Consider the following 14,384-nt stretch of genomic DNA (forward strand, 5'->3'; position numbering starts at 1 on the left):
GAGTGAGTGAGCACGAGCAAGGGGAGGGGCAGAGGGCAGAGAGAGAAGCAGACACCCTGCTTCAGCAGGGAGCCCGATGTGGGCCTCAATCCCAGGACCCTGAGATCATGATGTGAGCCAAACACAGATCCTTAACTGACTGAGCCACCCAGGCACCCCGAGAATATTGCCATCTTAACAACATTTAGTCTTTCAGTCAATGAAAATGAATGTCTTTCCTCTTCAGTCTTTTATTTCTGTCAATAATGCTTTGTAATTTTCTTATTATGCAAGTACACTTCTTTGTAGGCAGAGAGGCAGGTAGAGAGAGAGGAGGAAGCAGGCTCCCTGGCTGAGCAGAGAGCCTGATGCGGGGCTCAATCCCAGGACCCTGGGATCATGACCTGAGCCGAAGGCAGAGGCTTTAACCCACTGAGCCACCCAGGCGCCCCGTAAAATATGTTTCTATCTCAGGTTAGTTTTTATCATTTACAAGCCCAATCTCAAAAAGACTTGATACTAAAGTTTTCATCATGTTTATGGTACTGTGTTTCTTTGGCACACTACCACTATAACATATGTGTTGTAAGTCATGCTCTCCCTTCCTCCGACCCTCATGTATACAGTCTTACTCCTCCTCCACCTCTCCCAAGATAGTAAAGGTTGTTGTTTGATTTTCTTCATCTCCATAAGTAGTATAGATATGGAAGTCTCATTTCTGATACCATTTCCATTCTTTTAAAAAAAAATTAATTTGTGATAATTAAGTCAAGATTTATGGCTCTCCATATAAATATATGTTTTGATTATAGATTGCATCAACCTGGCGTCTTCTTCTTTGTACAAAAGTGGAATGAAAGATAGTTTATCTTAGAGCCCAGTGGCCAGAAGTAATCTTCTATCTATAGGATCATAAAATAGTTGAGAAGTTTTTCTTGCAGCTAACAGAGTTTTAGTCTCAAGCTACAAATATTGGTTTCAAACCTCATGACAACTGTAATCACAGGATATTTCTATATGTAATGTTTAAAGCTAGAATGTAGAAATGCAAAGAAAAAGAAAGAGATTAAAAAACTGGCTATCAGACATCAGAGTACAAAGTGTTGTCAGGGTTAGGTGCAGATCCCATTTGCAGAGATCACAAATCTAGGTTTTCACAGGTGGTCCAGAAACTGTATTTTGAGAAAATTGCTCTATAGTATCAAAAATGTGCCCTGCTTGGGACCACTCAGTATGAACACAAATCATAACTTAGTAGCTTTGAAGGAGTAAGAAGCATGAGATTCGAGGAACATCTTAAAGTTTGAGGTGCTTCTTTTGGTTCATTTACAATAAACTTGGATGGTTTAGACTTGAATTATAGTAGTTGAGGTCACAGATTTAACATGGGAATGAAAAAAACCCCACTATCCTGTGAATTTTATATAGCCTTACCTAAATTAGGTATGCTTCCCCCATATTCTATTAGTATGGTTTTCACTTTGCCATTGTAGCTAATAAACATGCATCCTTACAGGGATCAAGTCAACTGTAGTTCACTAATTTCTACAGGTTGACTCTGGCAGAAGAGACCAGTAACGAAATTAACTTTCAGCTTAATTCATTCCTATTCATCGATCCACCCAGCAGCAAATGAGCATCTGCTTATGCCAAGGCATTGTTGTAAGTGATGCTGGGAGTATTGCAGTGAACAAAATATTTTAAAAGTTCCTTGCCCTAATAACTGGGTAAGTGGGTTCACCAGTGTTGGGTGGAAGACCATAAACATTAAGAAGAGCAGTGCTATGAAAAGTCTATGTGAGGGAATAGTGAGTCACAGAAAATGGGAAGGGTTTTTGTTTTTCTTTTAAAGATGGTGGACAGTAGGGAGCACTTGGGTGGCTCGGTTGGTTTAGTATGACTCTTGATTTCCTGTCAGGTCGTGATCTCAGGAGTATGGGATTGAGCCTTGTGTTGGGCTCTTCTCTGAGCAGAGTCTGCTTGTCCCTCTCCTCCTTTACTCTCTGCCCCCACGCATGGGTGCATGGGTTCTGTCTCTCAAATAAATAAGTAAAATCTTTTTTTTTTTTTTTAAGGTGCTGAACAGTAGCATTTAAACAGAAAGGTTTTAGCACTTGTTCAGTTTCTGGCTTATGCCATAAAATGGTAATTTGCCATCTGAAAAGGATCGCCTACTCACTGAACTTTAGAGTTGTTAAGAACAACAGAACTTTCTTCTGATGAAATCTGATGCGGAAATTCAACATATAAGAGTGATGCAGCTGTGATTGAAATATGAAAGTGAAGGGTCCTTCACCTTCATTGTCCTTCCTTCATCTCTGCACCCTTTCCTTTCTCAGTACCTTGGGAGCTTCGTCAGGGAACCCAGAACATGTGGAAAACTACTCATCAGTTTGCAGATGAGTAAATTAAAGCTAAGAGACCTTAAGTAGCTGCCCGTAGTCAATTAGCCAGTGATTAGCCTAAAGCTCTTTCCATCTTATCCATTTAGAATATGTTTGAGCATCTGTGTCCGTGCTGTGCTAGGAGAGTTCTGTGGATATATCCATGAACAAAGAAAGAAAAGTCTCTGACCTCAGGAAGTTTTTATTGTAGTGGGAGGAGATAAGAAAATAGGCAATTTATAAGGTGGAGTGTGTCCATGTGGACACACTCTGTCCCTGTGGAAGCTCAGGGAAAGCTCTGTAGGAGCTGGTCTTAAGTAAAAACTGGAGTTTCACCAGTTAAGAGGAACTGCACTCATATACTTAAATGAAGAGAACCCTAAGATGTGGTCATTATCAGTATCTGATGCTTTCAGCTATAAATGACAAAGACCATCCTAATACATAATAGTATGTCTCTAGGGTTAATTCCGTGTTCCTGGCTTTTGCTTTTGTTTTTAAGATTTAATTAATTAATTAGACTGAGAGAAAGCATGCTAGAGGGGAAGGGCAGAGGCAAAGGGAGTGGGAAAGAATCTCAAGCAGACTCCCCTCTGAGTACAGAGCCTGAAAGGGGGCTCTATCTCACGACCCGGAGATCATGACCTGCAGTCAGATGCTTAACCGGCTGAGCCACCTGGGCGCTCCTCAGTGTTCTGTTTAATTCAAGGTTGTGGTATTATCGGAAAGAAGGATTTTTCTCATCTTTCTTATCTCATCTTTAATTCTTTTGGTCACAAAATGGCCGCTGGAGTTCCAGGGGTAGTATCCAGACATAGTGTCCAGTAGAGGCTCCCTTCTTTTCACTGTTTCAAAGCCAAAGGAACCATTCAGAATCTTTTTCTAAAGCCGGTTGGAGGCTTTCCTTCATTCCCCATTGACCAGAACTGGTTCACATGCCACTTCTCTAAGCCGTTGCCAGCTAAAGAATGGGATTGCTATGATTTACTCAGACTAATTAGGATTCATCTTGCTGTTTCCTCCTGTTTATTCATTGAAAGATTTGTTTTTTTTAAAACAGCCCTTTTGCTGAACATAGAAAATATTCCCATACAGTTGTTATCTGTTCATCACATAGAGATTAATTGCATATATTATACTTTTTTAAGCACATTAAGTGTTTAAGAAATCCTGGAGTCACAGTGAGCCAAAAGTGTTAGGATAAGTATATCCCAATTGCTTTAATTTGCTTTAAGTTTGCCTGCTTGTCATAACACCTATCGTTTCAGTTTCCGTATAACCTTCCAATTACTCCTAGAGTCAGAAATCTTGTTAATCCTTGGAATAGAGTCTGAAACCCGATTTTCATTTATTTGCGGCTAAAGGAATGCCCAATTCTCTAGGTTTCATTCCCTTTTATACACACACTTGGTTGGATGTATACAAATGCCATTTTGTTATAGTGCAAAATGAATGGAGTTTTTCAGACAGTGGTTCTGTGAGATCTTCATAGGGAATAATTTGTAGCATAATACTCCATTTACTTGATAGGAACTTAAATTTCACAAAGTGCTTTCTGTAAGAGTCACTTATAATTTGAATCTAGACTACAAAGCTAACTTACTACAGATGTTTTTCCAGGTATGAAGCTTATTAGACTAAGACAGGTGTAATTATGTCTTATAAAATAAGAAACTGTTGACTATATATAATGCTATCTAAACTAATTATTTTTATTATTTTTATTTTTTTAAAGATTTTATTTATTTATTTGACACAGAGAGAGAGATCACAAGTAGGCAGAGAGGCAGGTAGAGAGAGAGGGGGAAGCAGGCCTCCTGCTGAGCAGAGAGCCCTATATGGGGCTTGATCCCAGGACCCTGAGATCATGACCTGAGCCGAAGGCAGAGGTTTAACCCACTGAGCCACCCAGGTGCCCTAAACTAATTATTTTTATTGTGAATCTGAAACTTCTTCGACATTGCAGGGGATTCACAGCAAACATTTTCCTCACACTTCCTGAAATTCTAGTGCCATTTTTCTCCTCTGGTTTCGAACCTAAAGGATGTAAACAGGAACTTTTTCATGATCTCATTCCCCTCATATCAGAGGGATAGGTGGTCAGCATGAGCTCAATTATAACTGGTCTGCAGAGTTATCTTGGACACATTTTTGTCCTATCAGTTAATGTGCCGTTATTTTCAAAGTCCTTTAGTTCAGTGCTTCTGCAAGTTTGACATGCCTATAAAGTGCCTGGGGGTCTTGTTGAAATGCAGATTCTGAGGTTGTACGTTTCCAGTAGACAACTGAATGATGTGACCATACTTTGAGGAACAAAGTTATATTCATTATCCTGTACAGTTTCCATGAAATCAGACAAGAGCAGGGAAAGTTGAAGTCTGTTATGTACATCGAAGATGAGGGTCTCTTTTGGAATAAGGATTAGATTATTTAGACACTCTTCAGTTAGAGTTTATTTTTCTTTTTGTATTTCTTCTTTCTCCCTCCTCCCCGCCCCCTGCACCGCCACTAACTTCCTTCATAGCTCTGTTCTAATAACTTTAGTCAAGGAATTATGAAGAGTTGGTAGTTTTGGATTTCCTAGAGCTCATTTTTGGCCTTGAATGAATATTGTTTATAGGATATATATTTCAGTTTGTACATTGTATATTAATTTTAGTATTAACAATTCTAGTGTTACTTATTGTCATTTGTGAAAGAACTGGATTAATGTTTATGTCATCCATAGAGGATGATTTTATCTTCCATAGTCTTATTTCTTTTTCTTTTAGAATACTATAAATTGACATTAATTTGCTGTGATAATGTTTGGAAAATGGAAAAAAGGAATGTGATATCTTGAAGTCATTCTTTGGTTCTCTGGGCAATTCTAATAGAAATGAGAGTAAACCTGCAAGGGAAGAGACTAGAAATGACCTCAGTGTTTTTCAGTGCCCCCTGAATTTATGGTACATCTATACCATGAACAACAAGAGAAGAACTAACTTAGTAAATTCTAATAATGTTGACTGAATGGTATTAAATCACTAAATGAACCAGCCCTAAATCGTCCTTTTTGTAAGTTATGTCATTTTCTGAATATTGACATATAGTTCTTGGCAACAGTTATATTCAGTCAGAGGCAAGTTGTCACTGCTGATTTTTTAAAGCTAAGACCTAGATTCACACAGAAAATTATGTAGGTTGTATTTAAGAATCTAATACCATATGTAACAGTTTTAAAGATATTAAATACAGTTTGATATTACAAACTAGGATGAACTTATTTGAGAGAGTTTTAATGTTCAGCAAAGATACTCTAAATGGTAATATAACTTGGGTTTTGTCCTGGGTTGAGCCATCTTTAAGAATTTTTAGACAATATAATCAGAATTTAGTACCTAGGAGGTAGTTCAATGGCTAGATGGACATGAAGTGTAGAAAAAAGTTAAAGTTCTTATTAAAGTATAAAGGTGGTTTGTTTTTTTGTTTGTTTGTTTGTTTGTTTGAAGTTGTGTTTAAGTAATCACTATACCCCAGGTGGGGCTCCCAACTCATGACCTCCAGCATCAAGAGTCTCATGCCTTCCGACTGAGCCAGCCAGGTGCCCCTTAAAATATGTTAGAGAAAACTATCTCAGGGGGTTATTTTAAGTTATAAAAATTTAGTTTTATATAGAATATCAAATAGCACCATTGGGATTGTCCTATTTCCCACTAGAAAGGTTAGTATTGTTTTGTGAAACCTGTGTCGGTTTGGATATGTGTATAAAAATAATATGTCTGTGCACCATATGTTTGAATCAAGTGTAAAATCTATTTCTTCCCGTGGATAATATTCAAAAAAAGTTTGAAAGTTGTTGTACTAGAACACAATAGAAAGGAAGACTTAGGTCCAGTATGGAGAGCTTTAACTTAAGATGGTGGTCTGAACCAGTACAGGAAGCTCCATTCTTGTTCCTAATGTATAGAAACACCACCAGAGAAAATAACCAGAAAAGGATGGTCTTGATGATGGTGTGGTATTTTTAGAACGCACAGAAGGACTTGAAAGCAAGTAAGGGATTTTCTAGGTGCCAAAAACAAAGAGGAAATTCAGTGAGAGTAGAGAGTGAAATCAATAGAATATGGCCCTCAGGGGGAAAAAAAAATTATATATGGCCTAGAGGCCTTGGGGGTCTTAGGAGTAAGTCAAGGTAGAGACCCCAGAAGACTGCAGGTGCAGGAATGAGGCTCACTCATAAAGCCTAAAAAAATTGATCCTTCCCATGATCATTCCCACCCCTTCTGAACAAAGAAAGAAACTGTACTGTCAGGAATTAGAGACTAGGACGGCACTCTAAGAGGCAGGGGGCCTTAATTTGCATTAGCAATAACCTAGTGCAGAAACACTAAGCCTTTAAGTGATCCAGAGCCCACAACCCTCTATAGGTCTTTTCCTGGAAGAACAAACACAGAACTAGCCCACAGATACATCTCTAAACACAGGGGTCAGCAGACCTTTGGAACTTGACTGCTGCTGCCAAATGACTGCACACCCCAGAACAACGCAGCACATACACAGGAACCATGTTATGAGAGGCTGCTAGCGGATGATTAATGGTGGGAGGCGGAGTTTTGTCCAAAAAAAAAAAAAAAAAAACCAGAAGTAATTAAGGCAGCCCAGAAAGAACTTGTAAATTAATCTGTTTAAAATATGGGAAGGGACTAAGAATTCATTAGACAAGTAAAACATTACTTAAGAGCAGATAGATTTGAAAAAGAAACAAATAGAATTTTTAGAAATAAAATTAGGGGTGCCTGTGTGCTCAGTCAGTTAAGCATCCGACCCTTGATTTTGGCTCAGGTCATGATCAGGGTCATGGGATTGAGCCCTGTGTTATGCTTGAGACTCTCTCCTCCTCTCCCTGTCCCTCCCCTACCTCAAATAAATAAATAAATTTGGGGGAGGGGGAGAAATATGTGGACATGCTTTTAAAAGAAAAAAGTAAAATTAGCATCTGGGAAAAGAAATACAAACAATGTAAATGACCCTTAGGAAAATCAAATTACGGAATCTGGAATTTCAAGACTTGCTAAGAAGGTCAGATTATAACAGCAAAGGTAAATTTGAGACATGATCTTTTAGAAATCTAATACTAATTTAATATTAAAGATCTCATTCTGCCAAACAGTCTAACCTCACAACCTGCCAGTGTATGTCAGAGCATCATCCTTTTAGGCTTAAAACTGGCTGTCCCTGCTTTGTCCCCTTCCTATGGAATCATTACCAGAGAGAAAAATACAACTAATGGCAATTCCTCTTTCCATTTGTCATTCATAAGACTTTAGGGAAATCAACATGGCTCTGGCTCCTTATCAAGAGAAAGACGGATTCCCTTGCAATAATCTGTATAAATTTGCAAAATGAATATTATCACAGTCTTTACAGTTTAACTCTTTGGGAGTGTACTGTTTTTACTGTTTTGTCTTCCCTCAAATAATTTGATATTCTATGACAATTTCATCATCATTACCATTTTATTATTTTGGTCTTTAACAATTGGATGGATTTCTTAGGCATTTGCTAACATTTGTATATGGAGATTATTATTCAGTCACTTTAACAGATACTTGAAATTGTTTCTCTAGTAGTGGTACTGAGCTCAACTTTCATTTTCCATATTCCTCATGTGCCAGTAGCACACATTTTTAGATAACTAACTATAGTTTGGGGTATGGTTTGTAGCAATAGAATAGACATTTTTCTGCAAAGGTAACTGGTCCCAATGGGGTTCAAACTTGTGATCTTGGCCTCATTATCACACTTTTGTAACCATCAGACCTAATAGATATATTATATGTATTTCAGTCTGTAATCTCAAAATTGAGTGCTATTTTTTTTTTCATTACCCAAGGTTTATTTCAGATATGTAATTAAAAATCACTTTGGGACATTTCTCACTTTCGTTTGATAGTAAAAGTAACAAAAGTAAAGCAGACAGCCAAAGAACCTAACTCACTTTTCATCTTCCCTGTGTTTTCTATGACAGTGAAAGTCACAAAAGTGAAGCTTGCAGGCAAAGAGCCTAACTCACTTTACGGAGAGTGCTCCGGTCCCTTTTTCTTTTAGTGAGGCTATAGCAGGTCTGATGTCAGTCACTTTAGAGACCTTTAGACCTCAGTGCTCATTTATTGCTAAAATGTACCAGCTCTGCTTCTGCATTATGAAGATCATCTGTCAACACTTTGAGATATTCTCCTTTGTTATTAAGCTTGTGATGCTCTACACTGTCAGGTTTTTTGCCAATTATAGTTAAGGTACAATGGTGTATTCACCAGATCAAAGTCTCACATTGGCGGTAGAGGAATGATTTGTAAGTCTTTATTCATCTGAATTGTACAATAGAACACCTGAGGAATGCAAATAATCCCTCTGAGGACTCTGCAGGAAAGGCTGTTAAAATGACAGGGTAGAACTATTGTTATTCTGAATTGATGCTTTAGCCAAAGTAATTATTTCTTATCTTGTTGTTTCATAACAGTTCTGGTTTTATTAGTTATGTTGACCATATTTATGAAACAAAATGTGTATGATATTTTTATATTATCCTTTTACCTCGGCTTGTTTTATTTCATTTTCACTGAATTGTATTTGGTATGGATCTCTCTCTCTCTCTCCATACATACACATGCTTGATTCTGACTTGTAAACGTATGTTACTAATCCATATTGTTTTGTTTGAACAGTGTTAAGTCTGTAAAGTAACTAAAAATCTCATAATAATATTATAGGCAGAAGTATCAGTTTAAATTTTCTCATTTTGGGGGTGCCTGGAAGGCTCAGTCTGTGGAGTGTGCGACTCTTGATCTCAGGATTGTGAGTTTGAGCCCCACATTGGGTATAGAGATTATTTAGAAAAATAAATCTTTTAAAAAGTAGCAAAACCACAAATTTTCCCTTTTTCCTTTAACCTGTCCTTTATAATTTTGGATAGGAAAATATCTAGTTTGGATTTCCTTTTTTTTTTTTTTTTTAAGATTTTATTTATTTATTTGTCAGAGAGAATGAGCACAGGCAGAGGCAGAGGGAGAAGCAGGCTTCCCACTGAGCAAGGAGCCTGATGTGGGATTTGATCCCAGGACGCTGGGATCCTGACCTGAGCTGAAGGCAGCTGCTTAACCAACTGAGCCACCCAGGGGTCTCTGGATTTCCTATTTTAAAGGACACATACTTTATTCCAAAGTACATCTTAGGGATTGGCCCATTCTTTCAGGATGTGACCAAAGGAAAAAAAATTAGGAAGATCAAAAACTACTGATAACATTAAGTAAGTAATTATAGGTTAGCCTTATATAACAAACATGTGCAAATTATTATGCAAATTATTCATTTCCTTATCCGATCATAAATCCTACTTGGTCGGCCGTATTCTTAATTTTATAATAACTGATCCCCTGTCATTTTCTTTGATAGGTGAGTTTTGGTGATTTTGTGGTTTAGTTTTTGTGTTTCCTTTCCCCTATTGTGACATTGACATTGATTAAAGAACTCCTGCCACAATTTTTTGTCATAATAGCTATTAAAACCTTGGTGTAAATGTGGGAGGCTTATAGGATTATAGAAGATTACGGTATGCATTAATATTTTTAACGTAAGTTTCTGTGAAATTTGTACTCACTTCCGTATTAAACCCTATTCCAGAATCATAGGCATAGGGGCTCTTGGGTGGCTCAGTCAGTAAAGTGTCTGCCTTCGGCTCAGGTCATGGTCCCCAGGTACTGGGATTGAGCCTCCTGCATTGGGGCTCCCTCTCCATCTGCCCCAACCCCCCCCCCACCTTTGTCTCTCTCTCTCTCTCTCTCTCTTTCTCTCTCAAATAAATAAACTCTTAAAAAAAAAGAATTTAGCAAAATCATCTGTAATTATCTGAGAATGAAAATTAGTAACAGTAGCTACTGTTATTATTAACAATAATAATCATAATAGTAATGCTGTTTACTCTGCCAGACATTAATTTTCCAGGTTCATTATAGTATAATGTGTACTACAGATTATCTCCATTTTTAATAGGTGAGGAAACTGAGGTTTAGAAGGTTTTGATAACCTGCCCAGGATTAAAGAGCTAGAGAAGTCCTGTAGAATCAGACCCTGGTTAATGTATTCGCTACCCTTACTTCATTTATATTCTAACTCTGCTTTGCCCAAATAACCCATGATCTGGAAAGGGAAAAAAAATCACTCAGTAACATCTTTTTGGGTAACAACTTGGTGTCTATTCCCTAACTGATTGTGCTTTCCAAACCCTTTGTGATTAAAGGAATTTATTTCCTCTGCAGTTCTCTTATTTGTGCTCCTGCATAAGTAAGAACAGTGTGGATACAATCAGCTACGTTTGTAAATGTGCATTTCTGGTTGTGTTTCTTTTGACTAGCAAAAATCTCCCTCAAAGTCAGGTACAAATGTAAGCTCTTGTTAGTCCAAGAGGGAGCTGACCTAGGCATATAAAATTCTGGGTAGAACAAATGATTTATTTGGCAAAAACTCTTCAGAATTAGCTGGCACTTCTTAAGCTTGGTTCTTGTACAAGCAGGACTTAATGTTTTTGCTTCTTAAAAATTTACTTTGTAGAGTAAGGAAAATAATAAATCATAAGATTGAGGTTTTCAAGGACACAGGTGTTAATGCTGAGCAAATTTAGTATAACTTTAAAAAGTTTTATAATATTTGTATAATGGTTCATATAGATAATGTACTAAAGTAAAACTAGATTACAGTAAAATCTTATGGCATATACCTGAAGCAATTGCTGCCTGTTAATGCCTTGACCTTGGAAAGCTATACACAAAAAGATGGCATCATAAAACCGTGCAATTCTTATGAATATGTATGTGCTACTTGATAATAATGAATGTGGTACAGTCATGCATGCACTACAAGATAATGTTGTGCCCTTTTTTGTCTACAGGTTGATAAAAATTAAAGAGTGGGTGGACAAGTATGACCCAGGTGCCTTGGTCATTCCTTTTAGTGGGGCCTTGGAACTCAAGTTGCAAGAATTGAGTGCTGAGGAGAGACAGAAGTATCTGGAAGCGAACATGACACAAAGGTTAATTAGCATTCATTTTCCCTACACTTTATTATCAACTATTTCCTTGCAGTAATTTAATTGCTTGCGCTGATAGAATAATAAATGACAGAGTAATTACCATTATAAAGAGGGAATCTTCTCCTTTCTTTACCATGAGACAGAGTGAAAAGATTTATTTTAAATTAAGTTTTTAACTGTCATCTGTCATCTCTGTACAGTGTTTTAATTATAACATAGGTATTAGTTATGTATATTTTTGAGAAGGAATGATCGCCAAAACTCTTTCGTCATGTTCAGTGGGGGAGGGGAAAGGGCGAATCAGTTGCCTTAATTTTTTTCTGAGTAACACTAATATATTGTTTAAACATTGGATTTCAATCAAATAATTTTGCTTTCATGACCCACGTCCTGGAAATAATTAATATTGGAGGAAAGTAGTCATAGAATGGGTAGATCAAATTTTTCTTTTTTTTATAGTATACAATTCAAAATGATATATTCAGACAAATATAATTAAAACTAATTTTAGAAGGGATTTTTTTTAGAAACAGTTATATGTATTCAGGCCTCTTCAAGTGTATTATGGAAGATAAACGGTCAGTTACTAATATCTTGAACATTTCTGCTTGAAATGAATAATTTTAGCTCTATACTGATCTCTGGCACAATCAAGTTATATGTTGAGTGAATTTGTTTCATTTTATTTCAGCGCTTTGCCAAAGATCATTAAGGCTGGGTTTGCAGCACTCCAACTAGAATACTTTTTCACTGCAGGCCCAGATGAAGTGCGCGCATGGACCATCAGGGTAAGATTCATACTTATTCATCAGCTATATCCAGTTCCACACTATTGAATTCAGATTGATATCACTGACTTTGAAGTTTGTCATGGTGGCGGTTAGCTAGTCATTACAGATGAGGTTTTTGTCCAGGATAACTTTAATTATTTGTGAGCTGCTGAACAGTGAAAGTGGAGCGGCATTGATTGAGGCAGGTAACAATTGATTCTGCCTATTACATAGTCTGAATTTCTTCATCCTGTAGAATCTGTCTACCCTCCTCCTGTGGTCAGAGATAAGACGCACCAGTATTGTGCTTGCTTAATCTGTGTGACTGGGTTTGTCTGCAGTGAAATTGATGTTGCTTTTCATTTTGTATTTGCTAAGTTTGTTTGGGTTGCGGGTGGTTCTTTCCTCCTTTGCTTTGCTCGGATTACATTTTCAGCAATAAAAGCAATATGACATCATTATGCTCTTCATAGATACACAGTTGGGCTCAAAGAGCTAAACTCAGTGTGTAATAATTCATGCTTTTTTATTTGAATTCATAGAAGTGGTGTTTATTTTTTGCAGTATTATATATTCAATCTTTCTTCTTTAAAAATGTGATATGTATTTTAAATATTGATGTATACTGATTACGACCAGAAAGAATGACTAATTTATTCCCGGAGGACAATAGACACTGTGAACTGTAATGGCTTGCTTTTAAATGTAAATATATTGTAATATGGTAGTTACTATTGAAAAATATTTTGAAATATATGTAGTCCCAAATAGCGGTTACAGAATATAATGTCCGAACTTTCAGAAATATCCAGTGTGTCTTATGGATTCTTTTATTATGCTTTTTTGAGTATCTGCTCCATGATAAATTTTAGTGCTGTTTTTATTTCTGTTTTCACTATCATAATTTATCATTACATTCATTTTTATTTAATGTGGATAGAATCACGGAGGCAGTTCAACGTAACATTAAATGTGTTGTGTGAATATGAGATTCACTTTTGTTCCTTCTCCCCTTTGTAAAAAAAAAAAAAAATGATTGACTTCTAACCAAGGTCCTTTTATGTAGACTTAGAAAATAATGTCAAAGCAAATCCAAGTTGGTAAACAAATTGCCACGGTTTATTTTCACTACATATTTTAGAGCCTTAAAACTTCTAAACTTAAGTGTATGCAGCAGGGAAGGTAACGTGTTCTGGGCTTGAAAGTGTGAAAGCTGGTTTATCTGAAGACTGATTGTTAAGTATCCGTGATTTAATGTGCTGAGATATTTAGTCAGGTAAGCATCAGTGAGTAGCCATATTAACCCAATACATCTTTTATTGTAAAAACTGTGCTTTATAGTGTCAGACTCCTTATCACTTTAACATGCTTTATTAAGCAGCCTTTAGGTCACCATTATTTCTCAAATTTCTTTCCATGGTTGTGTGTGTCTGGAATGTATGTCCTTGTAATTTAACATATGGAGTAATTATAAGACATTTTTCTTGCCATATCAACTAAAAATTTTCCTTCCTCATGGTTAGAGGCAGCATGTATTATGTTAAGTACCTGAAATTTTTACTACTAAAATTTTATGAGAATTTCTGAATTATTTGCCAAACATAGATTATGTGATTTGTTGGAAATATCTCTAAAATGTCCCTTTGTATATTGATTTTTATATGTTCTTTAGACGAGCAGAAATTTTAAGGCTTTTTATCTTTTAAAACCTTTGATAATTCAGCTTGAAAGTTACTTGAAAAATCCTTATTTTTCTCCACTGTGAAGAATAGAAAATCGAAATGAAACCGACACCAAAACTAGACCACTGCATCTGAATCAATACAACTGGATGACTGTTAGGAAAAACAAAGCTATGCTTTAATATCTACTGATCTGTCTGTGCTAAAATCTGCTGCACAGACAGTGCCCAGTGTTAAAAATGTACTAATTGTATATCTGACATTTTAACCATAGTATTAAACTAAGTTTAAGTTGAACCCAACTGCAGATCAGAAAAAAGAAACTCCACACTTACAATCAATCATCTTAAATGCAATTAGTTTTCTCTGGTCTTTCTTCTCAAAGAAAGGGACGAAGGCTCCTCAAGCTGCAGGAAAGATTCACACAGATTTTGAAAAAGGATTCATTATGGCTGAAGTAATGAAATACGAAGATTTTAAAGAGGAAGGTTCTGAAAATGCG

General features: G+C 36.6%; 1 protein-coding gene across 2 annotated transcripts in view; it reads left to right on the top strand.

Annotated features, from left to right (window-relative positions):
* Positions 1-14,384, top strand: part of OLA1 (Obg like ATPase 1) — a 175,315-nt gene that overhangs the window by 157,160 nt on the left and 3,771 nt on the right. For both annotated transcript variants that reach the window (XM_045066650.1, XM_004774363.2), the window contains 3 exons: positions 11,290-11,430; positions 12,122-12,218; positions 14,268-14,384. The exon at positions 14,268-14,384 is cut by the window's right edge and continues 6 nt beyond it. In XM_045066650.1, the coding sequence (XP_044922585.1) occupies positions 11,290-11,430; positions 12,122-12,218; positions 14,268-14,384 (355 nt within the window). The remainder of the gene's footprint in view (positions 1-11,289; positions 11,431-12,121; positions 12,219-14,267) is intronic.

This window comes from Mustela putorius, unplaced genomic scaffold (assembly GCF_011764305.1).
Source record: "Mustela putorius furo isolate JIRA1106 unplaced genomic scaffold, ASM1176430v1.1 tig00003869_pilon_pilon_pilon, whole genome shotgun sequence".
Taxonomy (NCBI): domain Eukaryota; kingdom Metazoa; phylum Chordata; class Mammalia; order Carnivora; family Mustelidae; genus Mustela; species Mustela putorius.